Source organism: Rhinolophus ferrumequinum, chromosome 3 (genome assembly GCF_004115265.2).
Source record: "Rhinolophus ferrumequinum isolate MPI-CBG mRhiFer1 chromosome 3, mRhiFer1_v1.p, whole genome shotgun sequence".
Taxonomy (NCBI): domain Eukaryota; kingdom Metazoa; phylum Chordata; class Mammalia; order Chiroptera; family Rhinolophidae; genus Rhinolophus; species Rhinolophus ferrumequinum.
In genome coordinates, this window is record NC_046286.1 from 67079506 (window position 1) to 67094778 (window position 15273).

Genomic DNA, 15273 nt, shown 5'->3' on the forward strand with positions numbered 1-15273 from the left:
AGCATCATTTGAGGGGAAAATTTCCACGCATAAAAGTTTTTCATATTCTTCAAGTATATCTTCCTACTATACTTACTGTGTAAAGGATATTAATGTTCTTGAATAGACCTGCTTTTTCCACAAATCATTTTGGGCTAATTCTGCAGTTTGAAAGTAATTTAAAACCAAATGGTAAAAGCATTTTGTTAAAGAAATCATTAGGATTGTAGAAAGCAACAACCTACTAGTTAACGGAGGAAAATAATACAGTTCAGTTTACCTTTACTTTTTATGGCATAAGGAATGAAGAACTGTGTCTTGGTGTTGGGTAGTGGGCCTTTAATGCCTGTAGGTGTTTGGTATCTCTCAGCATAAAACCCTCCATGAACCAAGTTCAAGGACATTAGCAGCAAAAGGGCTATTTGTGGCAACATGTTCTCAGATGGAGTCTGAAAAACAGAAAAGAATAATTTCATAAAACTTTGTTATTGACCTGGTATGTTTTTCTAATATTTCTATATGAGGAATAAATTCCTCATATAGTTATCTACTTTTTTTTATCTTATCCTACATATTTTGAATATATTCCATAAAGTAATGTTATAAACATTTTAATTACATGAATATATATCTTAGTTGTTTTTAGAAACCACATTCAAGTAATCAGTTAAAACTGAAGTGATTTTTAAAAGAAACAAATTGTAATTGGCTGTCTGTATTAATTCAAGATCTTTGACATAGACAAAAGTATCCAATAGTTTCAAATTCAGATTAGAGCACGTTTTTCCAAATCTGCTTTTTTTAGGACTTTTATAGAGGCTGACGAAAATTAAACTTTCTGAGTACATTTTAGTAGAAAACCATTTTTTTAAATCACAAAAATCTAACTAGTTAATTTATTGAAGCTTGTTTCCAAGCAAGCTAACATGGAAATTCACTTGTGGGTATGGAGTTATAGACTTACCTGAGTGCTAGGAGTTCTGGAGATGGCAGCCCTGAGCCCTGCTGTGCTCAGGTGAGCAAAGCAGAAGATACTCTTTCTCCAGAGCTATCCTGCAGTATTTATACTGTTTTCCTCTTACTACAGGAGGTTAAGCTCCTCCCCTAGAAGTGGAAAACACTAATTATGGTGGAAAGTTCTATCGGGCAGACATACCAAATCAGGTTGAGCTGTCTTTTTCCTTGTTTTCTATTTGAAAAATAAACTCTTTGTCTTAAATATATATTAATAGTTTTAACCATGCACGATCTTTTCCTGTAATTTTATTTTAGAAGTTATTACTCAGATGTTTAGGTTGGTTCATGATGGGATGATACTACCCCCTTTATATTTTTGAAAAGCACATTCTTGTGTTATTTGTTTAAAAATATTTGGTAGTATATAAAAGTAGGGAGGGGAAGAAGTCTTTTGGAGGGGGGTGTGAATTTAAACCAGCATCTCAATTTTCAATTAATACATAAAGCCATCAATGTGTCCACTAGTGTTCCTAAATTTTTATGAAAATAGCTTACTTATTTTTAGGCTTGAGAGAAATGCAGTGGTGAAAGTGTAGGTATGCTGTTTTTTATTTTAGATTTGAACTTCCTCAGAAGTTCCTAAGAAATGTTAAATATGATAACAGGTATGTCAGTTTTTTCATATTAAATGTTTTCAATTTTCCAGACAGAAGCAAGACATCCATGAAGTTGATAGTGGAGTTAGCAATATAATTACCCTGAAGGATTGAGTTTATTCACAGCGCTAAACTATGTTCAGTAAATGACTTCAGATTTCATTGATCAGTTTTGGCTTTTACTTTAGAGATTACAAAAACCCTTAAGTATATAATGTCATATCATGTCTGCTTAAGTAAGGTTGCTGCGTTCACTTCAGAAGAAAATGATTCTTCAAACTTTGCTTTCAGCTTTTTAAAAATGTCATTGGCTTACCTTGTAATTCCCTTCAGTGATCTTGAATCAGCCCAACTAGAAACATTGTTTCCCCAAGGATGAAAGTAAATGTTATCATTGTCATTTTTAGTGGTTAGTATTCTCTTTAACAATATTAGGAGGCTCTTAAAATCACTTTTCAAGATCCTAAAGAATCTAATAAAGGTAGAAAGTTGAGAGGCCAAATTTTGTATCTTATTTAATCTCATCATTTTAGAGCTAAATCAAATCAACTATACAGGTGAAGTAGGTGAGAAGGAGCATTTGATACACAGGCATAGATACTTTTTTTTTTATCTCTAGAATTAAAATGGTAAGGAATCAGGATTGGTCAGTAATTGAAATGATTGAATATTTGACCAGTGAACAAAATAAAGGTTTGTTCTTTTTTTTCCCTTCCCTGCATACAATTTTGTGTATGTCTTTTAAACAAAGCCTTGTATAGTACCTTGTAGAAGTGTAAATGGATAACGCATCTCACTGCCTCCCTTTCTTCTAACTCTCATTTTTAAACTTTTTATTGGTTGTCATATTAAAAATCTGCATTGTCATATATGTCTCTATATAATACTCATAGATTCACATAAAATGTGGCTTTCATATCACTCAGGTTAACAGAATTGGAAAGTTCGTATTCTAATCATTCGGAAATTATCTATGGAATAGCTTTTGTAATGATAATATGTACTCCACTATGTAAGAGACCACAAAAGAGAAGTGAGAGAAAATGGCTGGCTTCCATCTGCTTATGGTTCATTTGGACAAGATTTTGGAAAAGTAGGTGGGGTAACATTGTGGAGGCTTTTGAGTACTAGGCTGAAGATTTTGTTTTGAAAGGAATTATTGGAAGTACATATTCTAGTATTTTCATGTGTATATACGGTTACACACACATACACACACTTATTTGTTTATAATTGAGACTGATACCCTTTAGAAGTCCTTCATGTGAAAGTTGAGAAGATTAATTCTCAGCTTGTCATACCTAGCATTGTACATCTCACAAATGTTTGTTCATCTATGGCTACTCCAGTTATTTTCAAAGCTTTTCACCTTAACCTCTTAGGTGTCTGTGTTTTCATCAATACAATGAAAAGGTTGGACTAGGTTTTTAAGCTCCTCCCAGCTTTAAAATTAGATTATTCATGTGCTTGAGGTATTCTGTTGTTTCCCATGGTCAGACAGTGGGCTTGGCTCCAGTTAGTACTTATTAGGGACAAAATCTTTATCCAGGTGGTCATTTGCCTTCTTTTTGGACCATGTAAATATATGTGGGCTCTTGTCATTCTATATTCCCCTTTAACTTTGGAAAATGTGGTATCTTTATTGAATAAGACTTGGACATTCAACCCTTTTTGCAAATAGTGTTATTTCAGCACACGAAATTTGACTACTGTTTGCTTTGTTAGTCACTTAAGGAGCACTGTCTTGTCCAAAACAGATTGTAGAATCAGAATATTTGCTAGCCACACCCCACCCAATTGTGTATTTAAAACTATTTTTATTCTGGGAGTTTACTTGTAGCTGTTTGAAGTGACTAGTCTGTGGCTTTATGATGAAAACCCTTTCCACTTAAAACAGAGAGCCATGCTCTTTAAACTCAGTAACCTAAGTGATTTTTTAAATATCAAATATGAATAATGTTTTTTGCACATCTAACATTTACTGCTGTTAACCTCACCTTCATTTTTACTTCCCAGTGTCATTCATTAATTCCCCAGACGTTTCTCCATGTGTCAGGCATGGAGATAAAAACTAGGTGAACAGTGTAGGGCCCCCACCCTTGTGATGTTTAAACAGTGGTTCTCAACATTTTTCCCCCACTCCCACAGTCCTGAGGGATATGACAGATTCCTTCGATCTTTGAGGTTCATGAAGATAGTGGTGGTTTAGAAACTATGTTTTGAAAAGCTTTTCAGGTGATCATGACGGATTCCTAAGTTGGAATGTCTTAGTCTGATATCAGTGTTCTGGTACCAGCTTGTTAATGTTAGCTACATAATTTTTGGTTGTTTTTGTTCGTGTGGTTTCTAACTTTGCTGTAGAAAATTTCTCTTATACAGAAGTAGAGAGAATAGTTAACAAGGAATGCATATGTGCCCATCAGCCAACTCAGAATAATCTCAGGTCACTGCTACTCTATCCTTCCATTCACCCCTCCCAATATTTTGTACAAATCTCATGGATTGTGCCAATTCACCTATGAATATTTCAGTGTATTTCTCCAGAAGATAAGGGGTCCTTTTTCTTTAAAACAGTATCTTCGTCATACCTAAGAAATTAACTATTTCTTAATATTATCAAATGCTTTAGTCCATGTTCAAATTTTCCCAGTGACCCTATGTGTGCACACCCCCATATTCATATATATGTAACTATACATATATAAACATATAGGTATATGTTACATATAGTTACACAAATATATACAATTATACATATAGTTACACACAAATACATATAGTTACACACATTATATATATATATACACATATATATATATAGTTATACACATAGGTAGGTAGTATGCATGTACATACACACTTAATACATAATCATATGTATTTTTGTGGATTGAGTTATTGTTTGTTCAAATTAGGTTCATGAATTACCCTTAATTGATATGTCGCTGTTAATGTAGGTTTTTCATGTCTCTTTTTTCCCTTTGCAGTTTATTTGTTGAAAAACTGGGTCATCTATCCTGTGCAATTTCCTATAAGTTGGATTTTTTTGTGACTTAAAATGCTTTTTCTGTATCTTATAGTTCCTGTAAATTGGTAGTTAGATCTAGAGGTTCAGTCTGATTCAGGTTTCACACACACACACACACACACACACACACACACTCACACACTCACACTCTCACACTGTTTCTGGAAAGAGCACTATAGACAGTAGTGTGGTGTATTTCCATCAGGAGGCCCTTCCTTGTTGGTTGTCTCTTTTTTTGTGATATTACTCGGCATTGATTATTACCTACACATTGATTCTATCATTCCTCCTTTGTTTATTAGCTAGAATATTTCTATAAAGAAAAACACTCCTTCATTAACTATTTAGTTACCCTGAAGTACAGTTAGTATAGAAAAAGCAGGATAAATGCCTTTACCAATGTTTAAAACAATGGACATGTTTCCTAGCATCCTTCAGAGATGGCCCAGTGAGGTGTTCGAGTATCATTATAAACTCATTGATTTAAACATGTTTTATGTGTTTCAATCCATGGCACTTATTATCTTATTGTTGCCCACAGTTTTCCCCATCATTGGTCAGCAGATGCTTCTTATTGTTGGCTCCTGAATCCTTTGGACATGATTTCAGTAGTCTTTTATAATTCTTCTAGTATTTCGTACTTACAGATCAGGGAGTCTTGGTTCCTTTTGTGGGAAATAGAAAATAGAGACCACAATCTGTGTGACTGAGTCCTAGGGGGTTTTGGTTATTGTGGACAGAGCTAGGAAATTCATTCATGTAACGTTAAGTATGAAAGGCATCATAGCTTCATACTGATGCATCTAGCTCGCATTCAGGACCATTGGGTTTGTACGCAATGACCTCAAACTTATATCTGTAGCTCTTCAGTCCCATGGTAAAAATCCTAGTTCTCATTACAGTAACGAAGTTATTCATTTGCTTTATTCCATAATACTCACAATTTCTCAGAATAACAATGCCAAAATTCATACCACAATATTGAAAACAGTTTAGGATTATTTTTGCAATTCTTTTGATACTACCACTAGAGCTATATAGTCAAATTACCATGCTTTAAAGTCACTTAAAATGGCTCATTTCCGTGTAGTAATGCTACCTACTTAATTTACTGCTTCTTTGCTGTGCTGATAAATGTTTAACTGGCTTGGATATGGGGGAGATGTGTTTACTGATATGCATGGTGCAAATACTCCCACCATAGCCCATTTCGAGCTACCAAGGTAAAGACAACTGGCTCTAAAAGCACCTGAACATTTACCAAGAAACAGTACGAGGCAGCTCCAGCACACAGTGCATATTTCCCAAGTTAGATTTATAACACAGGGAACACTCAGAGAAGTCTGGCTTCTGTTACTGACCTACCTATCCTGGGTTTCACCCTCTTTCATAAGTAACCTCTTTAAAAAAATGTTTTTTAGGTTTATCCTATTTTTAAAAAATAAATATTCATTCATATTCCCTTCCAATTTCTTAGATAAATATCATCGTAATATACATACTTTATTTTACCTCTTTTTATGTAAAGTTTATCTTGGAGATCACTGCATAACGTTATGGAAGGTAGTCCACATTATTTTTTTACAGTTGCATAGTACTCCATTGTATGACTGTACCATTGTTTTTTCTTCAGCCTGTTCTCTATTGATGGTCATCTGTGTTATTTCCTCTCTTTTGCTAATGCAAACTCTTCTATAGCAAATAATGTGTGTGTACATATTTTTGCCTGAATGTCTTTAAGAGAAATTCTTAGAACTGGGATTCATGGGTCAAAGATAAATGCATTATAATTGTGTTATAGATCATTAAACTCTCCTCCATAGGTGGTGTATCATTTTGCAATTCCACCAGTAATATGTGACAGTGCTTGTTCTCCCACAGCCTCCCCGGTAGGATATGTTGTTTAGATATTTGCTCTTTTTAGAGGTAAACATCGGAATCTTGGCCTAGCTGTAATTTTCATTCCTCTTACTAAGCACGTGGTAGAACATCTTTTCATAGAGTTAAGACTGTATTTCTAGCCCACTTTTCCTATAGGTCTTCTATATCTTAGGAATATAAACTTCTTTTCTGTGAAGTTTACATATATTTTCCCCTAGTTTGTCTGTCAGTTGTCTTTTTAGTTTGCTTATAAGGGTGATTTTTTTAAGTGCAACATTTTCTTGTAAGATGCATACATTTTTGATTCAGAATATTATTTTTCTTTTGCAGACTCAGAGTTGTCAGGGATGTTAAAGGTCATCTAGATCAATCATTTCTTTCTTCAGTTGAGGAAACTAGTTTCTCTGTTATGAGTGAGTGTCTCCTTCCCTAATGTTTAATCAAGTTCACTTTCTGAAGTGAAGAGCTGTTGGTGAGAGAACCCATTGAGGGACAGCACCACCGACTAAGCTGATGTGTTCATGGCCTTACGCAAGCAGGATACTGATTTTCCTGTTCCGCTAATCCTTCAGTCTTTGCAGTGGAAATGGGAAAAGTGCCCAGAAGTTTAATTAGGGCACTTGGAGACCCACAGCTTCCACCACCACCTAGCTGGACCTCATTCCTCTTGAAAAAGTTTTAAAAGAACATTCGTAGGTGTTATTACAGAGCCCAGAAGCTAAAAATGATCTATTTGTGTAAATAGTCTAATGTGGGTTAGTGGTTAGATACCTGCTAAGGGTTTGAAAGGAGAAATTCATGCTTAAAAACAGGTGTTTATGAAAACCCCTGAAACTTCAGGCCAGGTCAAGAAATACTGAGAATCATTTTAAAAGTTTGAACAAGAGCTTTATATTCTATTTTCTATTACACATAAATTGCTACATTACTTAAAGAACTCATAGTTTTGTGCCCCAGGCACTTAATGACATCACTGCTTTTCCATAGTAACCTGCCCAATTAAAAGTGTAGAGCTTCAGGCCCCTCCAGTTGAAATCTTGAAGGATCTTGGCCACCCAACAGGTTCTCGGCCATTTAAACAGCTCCTACAGTATTTACAAGTTCAGCTTTCACACGCAGTCTGACTGCTAACTTCGAAGGAGAAATTAGATAGAGAGTTAAAGTGTTAATTGGGAAGTCACAGGGTGACACTTCTTATTTGCATCTCTTTGCTCCCCTGTTTATTATCATACCTCAGAACAACTCCACCTTCCTAGAAGGTACCAAGCACAGTGTTGGCGGGGGCAACATGGATTGTGGTACCATGGATTGTGGTACCAAGAAACCCACCCTCCAGACTAATGCTCACGCGGCTATTAACTTACTCATATTAACAATTAAGGTACATCCCAGAGTTTTCAGTTTAAGTAACACTGGACCCTGTCTGCTTAGCCTCTGATCACCTAAATGGGGAAACCTTAATGTGGGATTCAACTTCAGAGAGTGTGATGGTTTTTAAAAGAGACACCAGCTTTTTATGAATTGATTTGTAATTTGATTTCTCTTATACGTAATATATCCTAGATAACCCTTTGACCTACTCCTTCAAATGCTAATATTTCTTTAGATTTAATATGTTCAAAATAACTCAACTTTGAGATAATGATTCATCTAATTCCTATCTTTAGTTCACTCCTGCCTTTCAAATGGAAAAATCATTTTTGAGTTGTCAAATGCAACATAAAGAACTCAAGTATCATATAATTGTATTGGCACCAAAACCTTAAAATACATTTTAAGTTTAGTATTATCCTGTTTTGAACTAGTGCTAGCATACTTATCAAAGAATCTTTTTCTCTCCAAGTTTAGCTAAGTTCAGTATTGTGTGTATAGTAAGTTGTGTTCCAATATAAAGTTTCATTGACATAACACTGCCTCTTAATTTTGAGTTCATAGCAGTTTCATTATTTGTGTTGCATATTTAGATAGAGTTTCTGAGTGGAACTGATGAAATAACATTAGAATCTATGAGTATGCTTGATTTTGCAAATAGCAGCACAATTTACATATAGGATAGGTTTGGAATTTCATTTTTGGATTTTCATATTTGTATAGAATTTTATATTTAGCTCAAGTTAAAAATGACAGGGAATTGCCTGTTATTACAACTCTAATGTTAAAAGAATAAGAATAGGTATTTGGATATTTCCCATTTTTGCCTCCAGTACTGGTTTTGGCTTGAGTTCCCCCATGATCCTTGATTTCTCACATTGGTAAATGTTAGTTTGTAATTGCTTTTTAATTTTGCAACTAGTGTGATTTGTATAATTGCAGCCAAGAAGAGCTTTTAAAGATTAATTTAGTAAAAGGAGTTTTGAACATATATGCAGTCATATATAAAATAGTACAGTTACAGAAAGTAGATGTATGTTTATAGTATATAGCAAAACTATAAAAACTATAGATATAATGAGTAAAGAGAATTATTCGGTAAAAAATTCTAGTAGGAAAATTTAGGGGGAAACTGTAACTTTTGTAGCCTGTGGGAAGCAATTGACCTTACCAAATGTGGTTTTTTGGTTTTGATTTTCTTTCTTTCTTTTTTTTTTTTTGGAAAGGGGTAGTTCTCAGTCTACTAGTAACAGTTTGTGGCTTATTGACTTAAAGGATCAAAATTCTGTGTTATTTGATACAAATGTTGGTTAAACTCATGTAGATTTTAGATTATACAATTATGTTTTGAGTAATACCATTTAAAAGCTGACTCTACAGTAATACTGAGAAATGATTGTGTTTGAAAACCATCTATTCTTAGACTGTTTTACGGTCAGCACTGACACAACAAAATTCTTGTACATTTTAATGTATATTGTATGTCATACTATAACAGTGTTGAACTGCTTTTAAAATGTATTCGACTTGCCATGTTGATAAATTGACCAAAATTTTAAATAACATTTCATATGCCAATAAACACTTCCATGTTTTCAAATTTAACTTTATAGCACTTTAGTATCCCGTTTTTCAATTAAAAAGTGCACATGTGGGGTGTGTTTATAAGCTATGGTACTTCAGATATTTCCTGTGCTGGGAAGAAGAGAGAAATAGGAATTTAACTTTGTTTTGCTTAAGAGACACTAAAAATATTAAGCCATTTTCTTCAAGGTAAAAGCCATTTATGTTAAAGTTGTCTTTGAAGCCCTAGTGAGGTCCTTGAGTTTTCTTTGGGTCATTTCTTAAATATATCCTGAAATTATCACTCTAATTAGATCTGATTCAACATTGTCTTCAAATTGGACTTGCATTTATTGAGCATCTTCTGTGTGTTAGGCACTTTGAGTTTCTTATTTGACCTGCAAGAACCTTACGTGAATATATATGTATCTGCTACCCAGATTAAGAAACCTATGTTACCCCTACTTTTTAAGCCCCTATGCATACCTCCATGACTGCATTCTCCGTGTCCCCATGTATAGGTAACTTGGCCGAACTTTGTGTCTGTTATGCCCTCAGTCTTCATAGAAAGTATACCCTTCCATATCCCGCCCCCCAAAACACACACATACATATCCCATAATAACCTTTTTTGTTGCATGTTTTAAATTTTTATTTAAAAAGAATTATGCTGTGTGTGCTTTTGCAAGTTGCTTTTTTGATGCAACGTTATATTTTTAAGATTTACCCATATTGATATGTGTGGCTATTGAGTCATTTTTCACTGCTATATAGTTTTCCATAGTATTTGTATATCAGAATTTATTTGTTCATCTGCTGATGGATATTTAGCTTATTTTTATTTGCTGGTAAAAATGATGCTACTTTAAACATTTTTATACATGTTTCTTTTTTTGTTTGTTTTTAAAGATTTTATTGGGGAAGAGGAACAGGACTTTATTGGGGAACAGTGTGTACTTCCAGGATTTTTTCCAAGTCAAGTTGTCCTTTCAATTGTAGTTGTGGAGGGCGCAGCTCAGCTCCAGGTCCAGTTGCCTTTGCTAGTTGCAGGGGGCGCAGCCCATCATCCCTTGCAGGAGTCAAACCGGCAACCTTGTGGTTGAGAGTACACACTCCAATCAACTGAGCCATCCGAGAGCTCAGCACAGCTCAGCTCAAGGTGCCACATTCAATCTTAGTTGCAGGGGGCAGAGCCCACCATCCCTTGCAGGAGTCAAGGAGTCGAACGGCAACCTTGTAGTTGAGAGCCCACTGGCCCAGGTGGGAATCGAACTGGCAGCCTTCGGCATTTGGAGCATGGAACTCCAACCGCCTGAGCCACAGGGCCTATCCTATACATGTTTCTTGAGTACCTGCAAAATAACTTTTCTTGGAAGTATACCTAGGCATAGAATATTGAGTATACATATTTTCTATTTTACTGGCTAATGGGAAATTGTTTGCTTAAAGCCATTTTATGTTTTACCAGCAGAGCATAAGATTTACAGTCACTTGGTATCATCTAAATTTTAAGGTTTGACAATCAGTTGTAACATGCTATCTCTTTAGATTTTTATTTGTATTTCTGATTTCTAATGAGGATGAGCATATTTTCATATGTTTAGTGGCCAATGGTTTTGTCTTGAATGCCTGTTTGTATCTTTATGTATTTTTGTATTCACATGCCTGTTTATATCTTCATGCATTGTTTTGGGGTTGTCTTTTGTTGTTATTGTTGATTTTTTTAGATTCCTTACATCTTTTGCACATTGATTTTCATTAGTTATATGTGTTGCAGACATATGGCATCTTATGTATTGTCTGTTCCTATCCTCCAGCCAAGATAGATTCAAGTTTTTAAAATAACTCATTAAGACCCAATAAGTAATTTATGTTACTCTTTTCCCGACTTTCCAGTGGGACTCCAAGTGATTGTATATTCAAGAAAAGACCTGGCGCTTCTCTTAATGATGGTACAGAATGTTTTACTAAATTTTTCTTTTTAACTTTCCTTTCTCTAATGAGGATAGGTGTTTGTTCTTTTTACAGAATTTGCAGTTCTGAGTTTACTTGCAAAGCTTCTGCATCTGTCCTTAATGGAAATTTATAGTTAGCAATTAAATTCAAGTAAAAGTTATTTTCTTCTTATACAATAATAGCTAGCACCACATTTTCTTTATTAGAGTTTCCAACAGGAGAATGTTTCCAGTTTAGGATTGTGATCAGCTTTTCCTGAAAAACCACGTACAGGGTCCTGATTGTTTCAGTAAGTGATTTTTCTGGGAGAAAGCACTGTAAATGTGAGATGCTTCTAGTCTAGAAAATATATAGGAATTCCTTTTTTCAGGAAAATTTTGAAGTTATTGTGATGAAAACCCAAAAAAGATCTTTTACCTCTTATTTTTATTTCATAGCTTATTTGTAATGCATAAAACAAACTGAATTGATGCCAGGATATTATTATTACTTTAATATTTAAAAAACTTTTTGTGGGGACCAAATGGATATCCTTTCTAAAATACGAAACTAATATTAGTACAGTTCATAAGTATTCCACTTTATTTCTCAGAATTTGTGGGATCAATTTTAGTAATTTAATTTCAAAAGACATGAATACCACAAACTCTGTTTTATTAAACACCATTTTTGCTTTTTTTCAACCTAAAAAATAAATTGTTTCCTGTGCATTTAACTCAGGTTGCACTGAGTTAAAAAAATATATTTTTAATAACATAAAAACCAAAACCACATACAACCTAATTTGGCTACTGAAAAAGAATCTCCTGCATAGTTTCAGATTTCATATTAAATTATTTTATATATCGTCATTGCTAGTTCCACTCTTAAACTCATTTTTCACTCTTAAAACATATTGTGCTGAACGAAATATGTCAGACAGAAAAAGTTGAGAACGATATGACTTCACTAATACAAAAATCTGAAAGCAACAAAGGAATAAGATAAACAGATAAAGAAACAAAAAATCATCAACACGGGCAATAGTTTAGTGGTTACCAGAGGGTAACAGGGGAGAAGGGTGGTAGGAGAGGGTAAATGGGGTCAAATATATGGTGATGGGAGGAGAACTGACTGGGTGGTGAACACACAATGTGATTTATAGACGACGTATTACAGAACTGTACACATGAAATCTATGTAACTTGACTAACCATTGTCACCCCAATACATTTTAATTAAAAAAGTATATTAAGTGAGTTTGTAACTTGCTTCTGATAATTTTGTTAAAATTTTTTGGAATCTGAAAATAAACATAGAGGAAAATGAGATCCTTTATTTATAGTGTGCAATGAAACTAAGTTTTGTGCTTATAGGAAGAAATGTCTTTAGCGACCAGGGCATCTTGATAGAATAATAACTCAGAAAGGTTCATGGCAGTAGTTCAGAGGTAAGCAGGAAGGAATCAGTGAAATAGATTTATAATGTTCTTCCAACCTTGAAAAATATAATTTGGCACTGCATTTCTTGTGTCTTTTCATTTCTTGCTGTTTTCTTCAGACCACTGAAGATGTAAGCTTCTGTATTTACCAGCTCTAAGAGATATTTTCTTGTTCTAAAGGTCTTTGTTCTACATGTCCCAGTTTCTTCACACATTTGTCAGTTTGAGTATGTGGAAATCAAGTATAAGTGCTCCCAAATAACTGCATTAACTATTCTCTATCTATATTTTATGGTGGGGAAAGTTGGTAGATAGTAAACATAGACATTCTGGTTTATATCTTAGTTGGAAAAGGTTATGGTTCTGTCATATCCATTTTGCTGTTACTATGAAATTCCTTTAGATAGTATTTTGTTATTTCGAATAATATTTAGAAGTAATATCAAAATGTCTGATACTTTACTCATGTTAGATTTGCCTCTGACATGGATGATATTTGAAGGAATTGTCACTGGTATAGCTGCAGTTTCCTACCTTTTTGATTTCTTTGTTCAGATGAATTTGTTCTACTACTTACAGATATTTTTTTTCCTGTGAAAACTGCGAACGGTCACAACAATCCTTTAGCCATAGTTAATGAATGGGAATGTGCCATTTTTTGTGGCTATTAATCAGCATTTTGCAGTGCCACTTGTATTTATTAAACATGTGTGTATGTATATGTATGTATATGTGTGTGTGTGTGTATATATATATATACACACACACACACATATATATGTAGGTACATATACATATGTTTTTTTTAAGGCAAGTGATCATTTTATGGATAAACCTAGAAATAAGTCACTTACTCAAAAAATTAACTATAGTAATTCATTTTATTATAGTCAAATCAAGAAAGATTATTACTAAGTGTCATTAACTGAAACATGGCTGAATTTGTAGTAGTGGTAGGTTCTGATGTGTTTTCTCTAACAGGAATGTCTTAAATCTTTTTACTACTTGAGAAAAAAAGAGATTAGGAGCTTTTCATTATGATTTTTCACACAAATAAATATGGGCATTTGATTTTTTTTTTTTTTTTATAATGAGGATATCCAGAGCTCATTTACTACTGGTATTGAACATTCTGCATTTGAATGTTTGGTTTTCTTGGGCTTTATATAATTGGAATTCTTTCTATAATTGAAAATATGCAAACGAACATTTATTCTTATTACAACATTAAAATGTAAACTTAAAGTTTAACACCAACTTCTATTCACATACACTGAGCTGCTAAGTATGTTTCTTGAACTTGTTTTTGCCTAGTTTTCCATACTACTTTAAATATAAGATTCTAAATATAGAACTCAAATATTTGATGTATTTAAATTAACCTTGATTTCTAATAAGCTGGTAAATGGACTCTTAGAGTTTATTTGTAATCCACAGCAGACTCTGGTATGACTATTTCTTAGACTTTACAACAGTAATATAATCTTTATGAGGACTGGGTGTGATAATAGGAAGTAAACCAGAGTGGTGAGCCAGTGATTTCTCCCTGATGACTGAGTTCGTTCACCATATCTCAGCCACAAGTGTGCATGATAGGAGAATGAGACTTCTATTTGGCATCTAGTTCAAAATGAGACTTTTTAAAATAAGAGATCTTTGACATCATCGACTGTTTTCTGCACAACTTTGTTGAAAGTTACTGGATTTATTTTAAAATATGCTAGTTGCCAGCAGGGGGGACCTGGTGTGAGGGAAAAGAATCCACATAGAGTATGATGTTGAAATATTCTCAGTGTGAATGAATGTAGATATTCTGAGATTTGAGTCCAGTATATGGTTAAAAGGGAATCAAGTAAATAAAAAGTTATCCAGGCTATAGAAAGACATTGCCTGTGTACTTTGTGAGTATGTGGCATCAACCTGGGGTTCTAAATAGCTTGCTCAATGGACTTGATCATACTTTGACCTGGCAAGTTGAAATAAAAGGAGGAAGAAGAAATTTCTCTGAAGCTACATGGCATAAGTAATTACTTGGAGTTGCTACACTCAAAATGGGGGAAAGAAATCGCTTTGGGTTAAAGCAAGGAAAATTCTTAGCTGGACACTTGGAAACTTTCTCCTTAAAGATAGTACTTATGTGCCAAGGGTGAGGGGAAATGTAAATGAATTAACAAGTAAGAGTTAAGATGAGCAGAAATATTTATTTCATCTGTGTCTGATAGTTTACTATAATTATGACACAACGTAACATATTTCTTAAGCTTCATTGTACTATAAATTCTTTCTGATCTATATTATTTAAAAATCATGTATTAAAACTGATTAGAAAGTCCAGAAATAGATTCAAAGGCACTGGGAAATTTAGTATATGATACAGGTAGCATTTCAAATCAGTGGAAGATGCACTACTCAGTAAATGGTGTTTGACCCCATGGATGGTCATTTGAAAAAATAAAGTTGTG

General features: G+C 33.9%; 2 protein-coding genes across 4 annotated transcripts in view; one reads left to right on the top strand and one right to left on the bottom strand.

The window, feature by feature from the left end:
- The window catches only part of NT5DC1 (5'-nucleotidase domain containing 1), a 124903-nt gene that overhangs the window by 24388 nt on the left and 85242 nt on the right, over positions 1 to 15273 (top strand). The gene's annotated exons all lie outside the window — the stretch shown is intronic.
- Positions 1 to 15273, bottom strand: part of COL10A1 (collagen type X alpha 1 chain) — a 35505-nt gene that overhangs the window by 7562 nt on the left and 12670 nt on the right. Inside the window, exons 1-2 of one of the 2 annotated variants that reach the window (XM_033102678.1) lie at positions 944 to 1062; positions 260 to 428 (exon numbers count right to left, since the gene is read on the bottom strand). In XM_033102678.1, coding sequence (XP_032958569.1) covers positions 260 to 413 — 154 coding nt within the window. In that variant the 5' untranslated portion in view covers positions 414 to 428; positions 944 to 1062. Of the gene's footprint in view, positions 1 to 259; positions 429 to 943; positions 1063 to 15273 lie in introns of those variants that run through there. The other variant, XM_033102679.1, reaches the window with a different exon arrangement.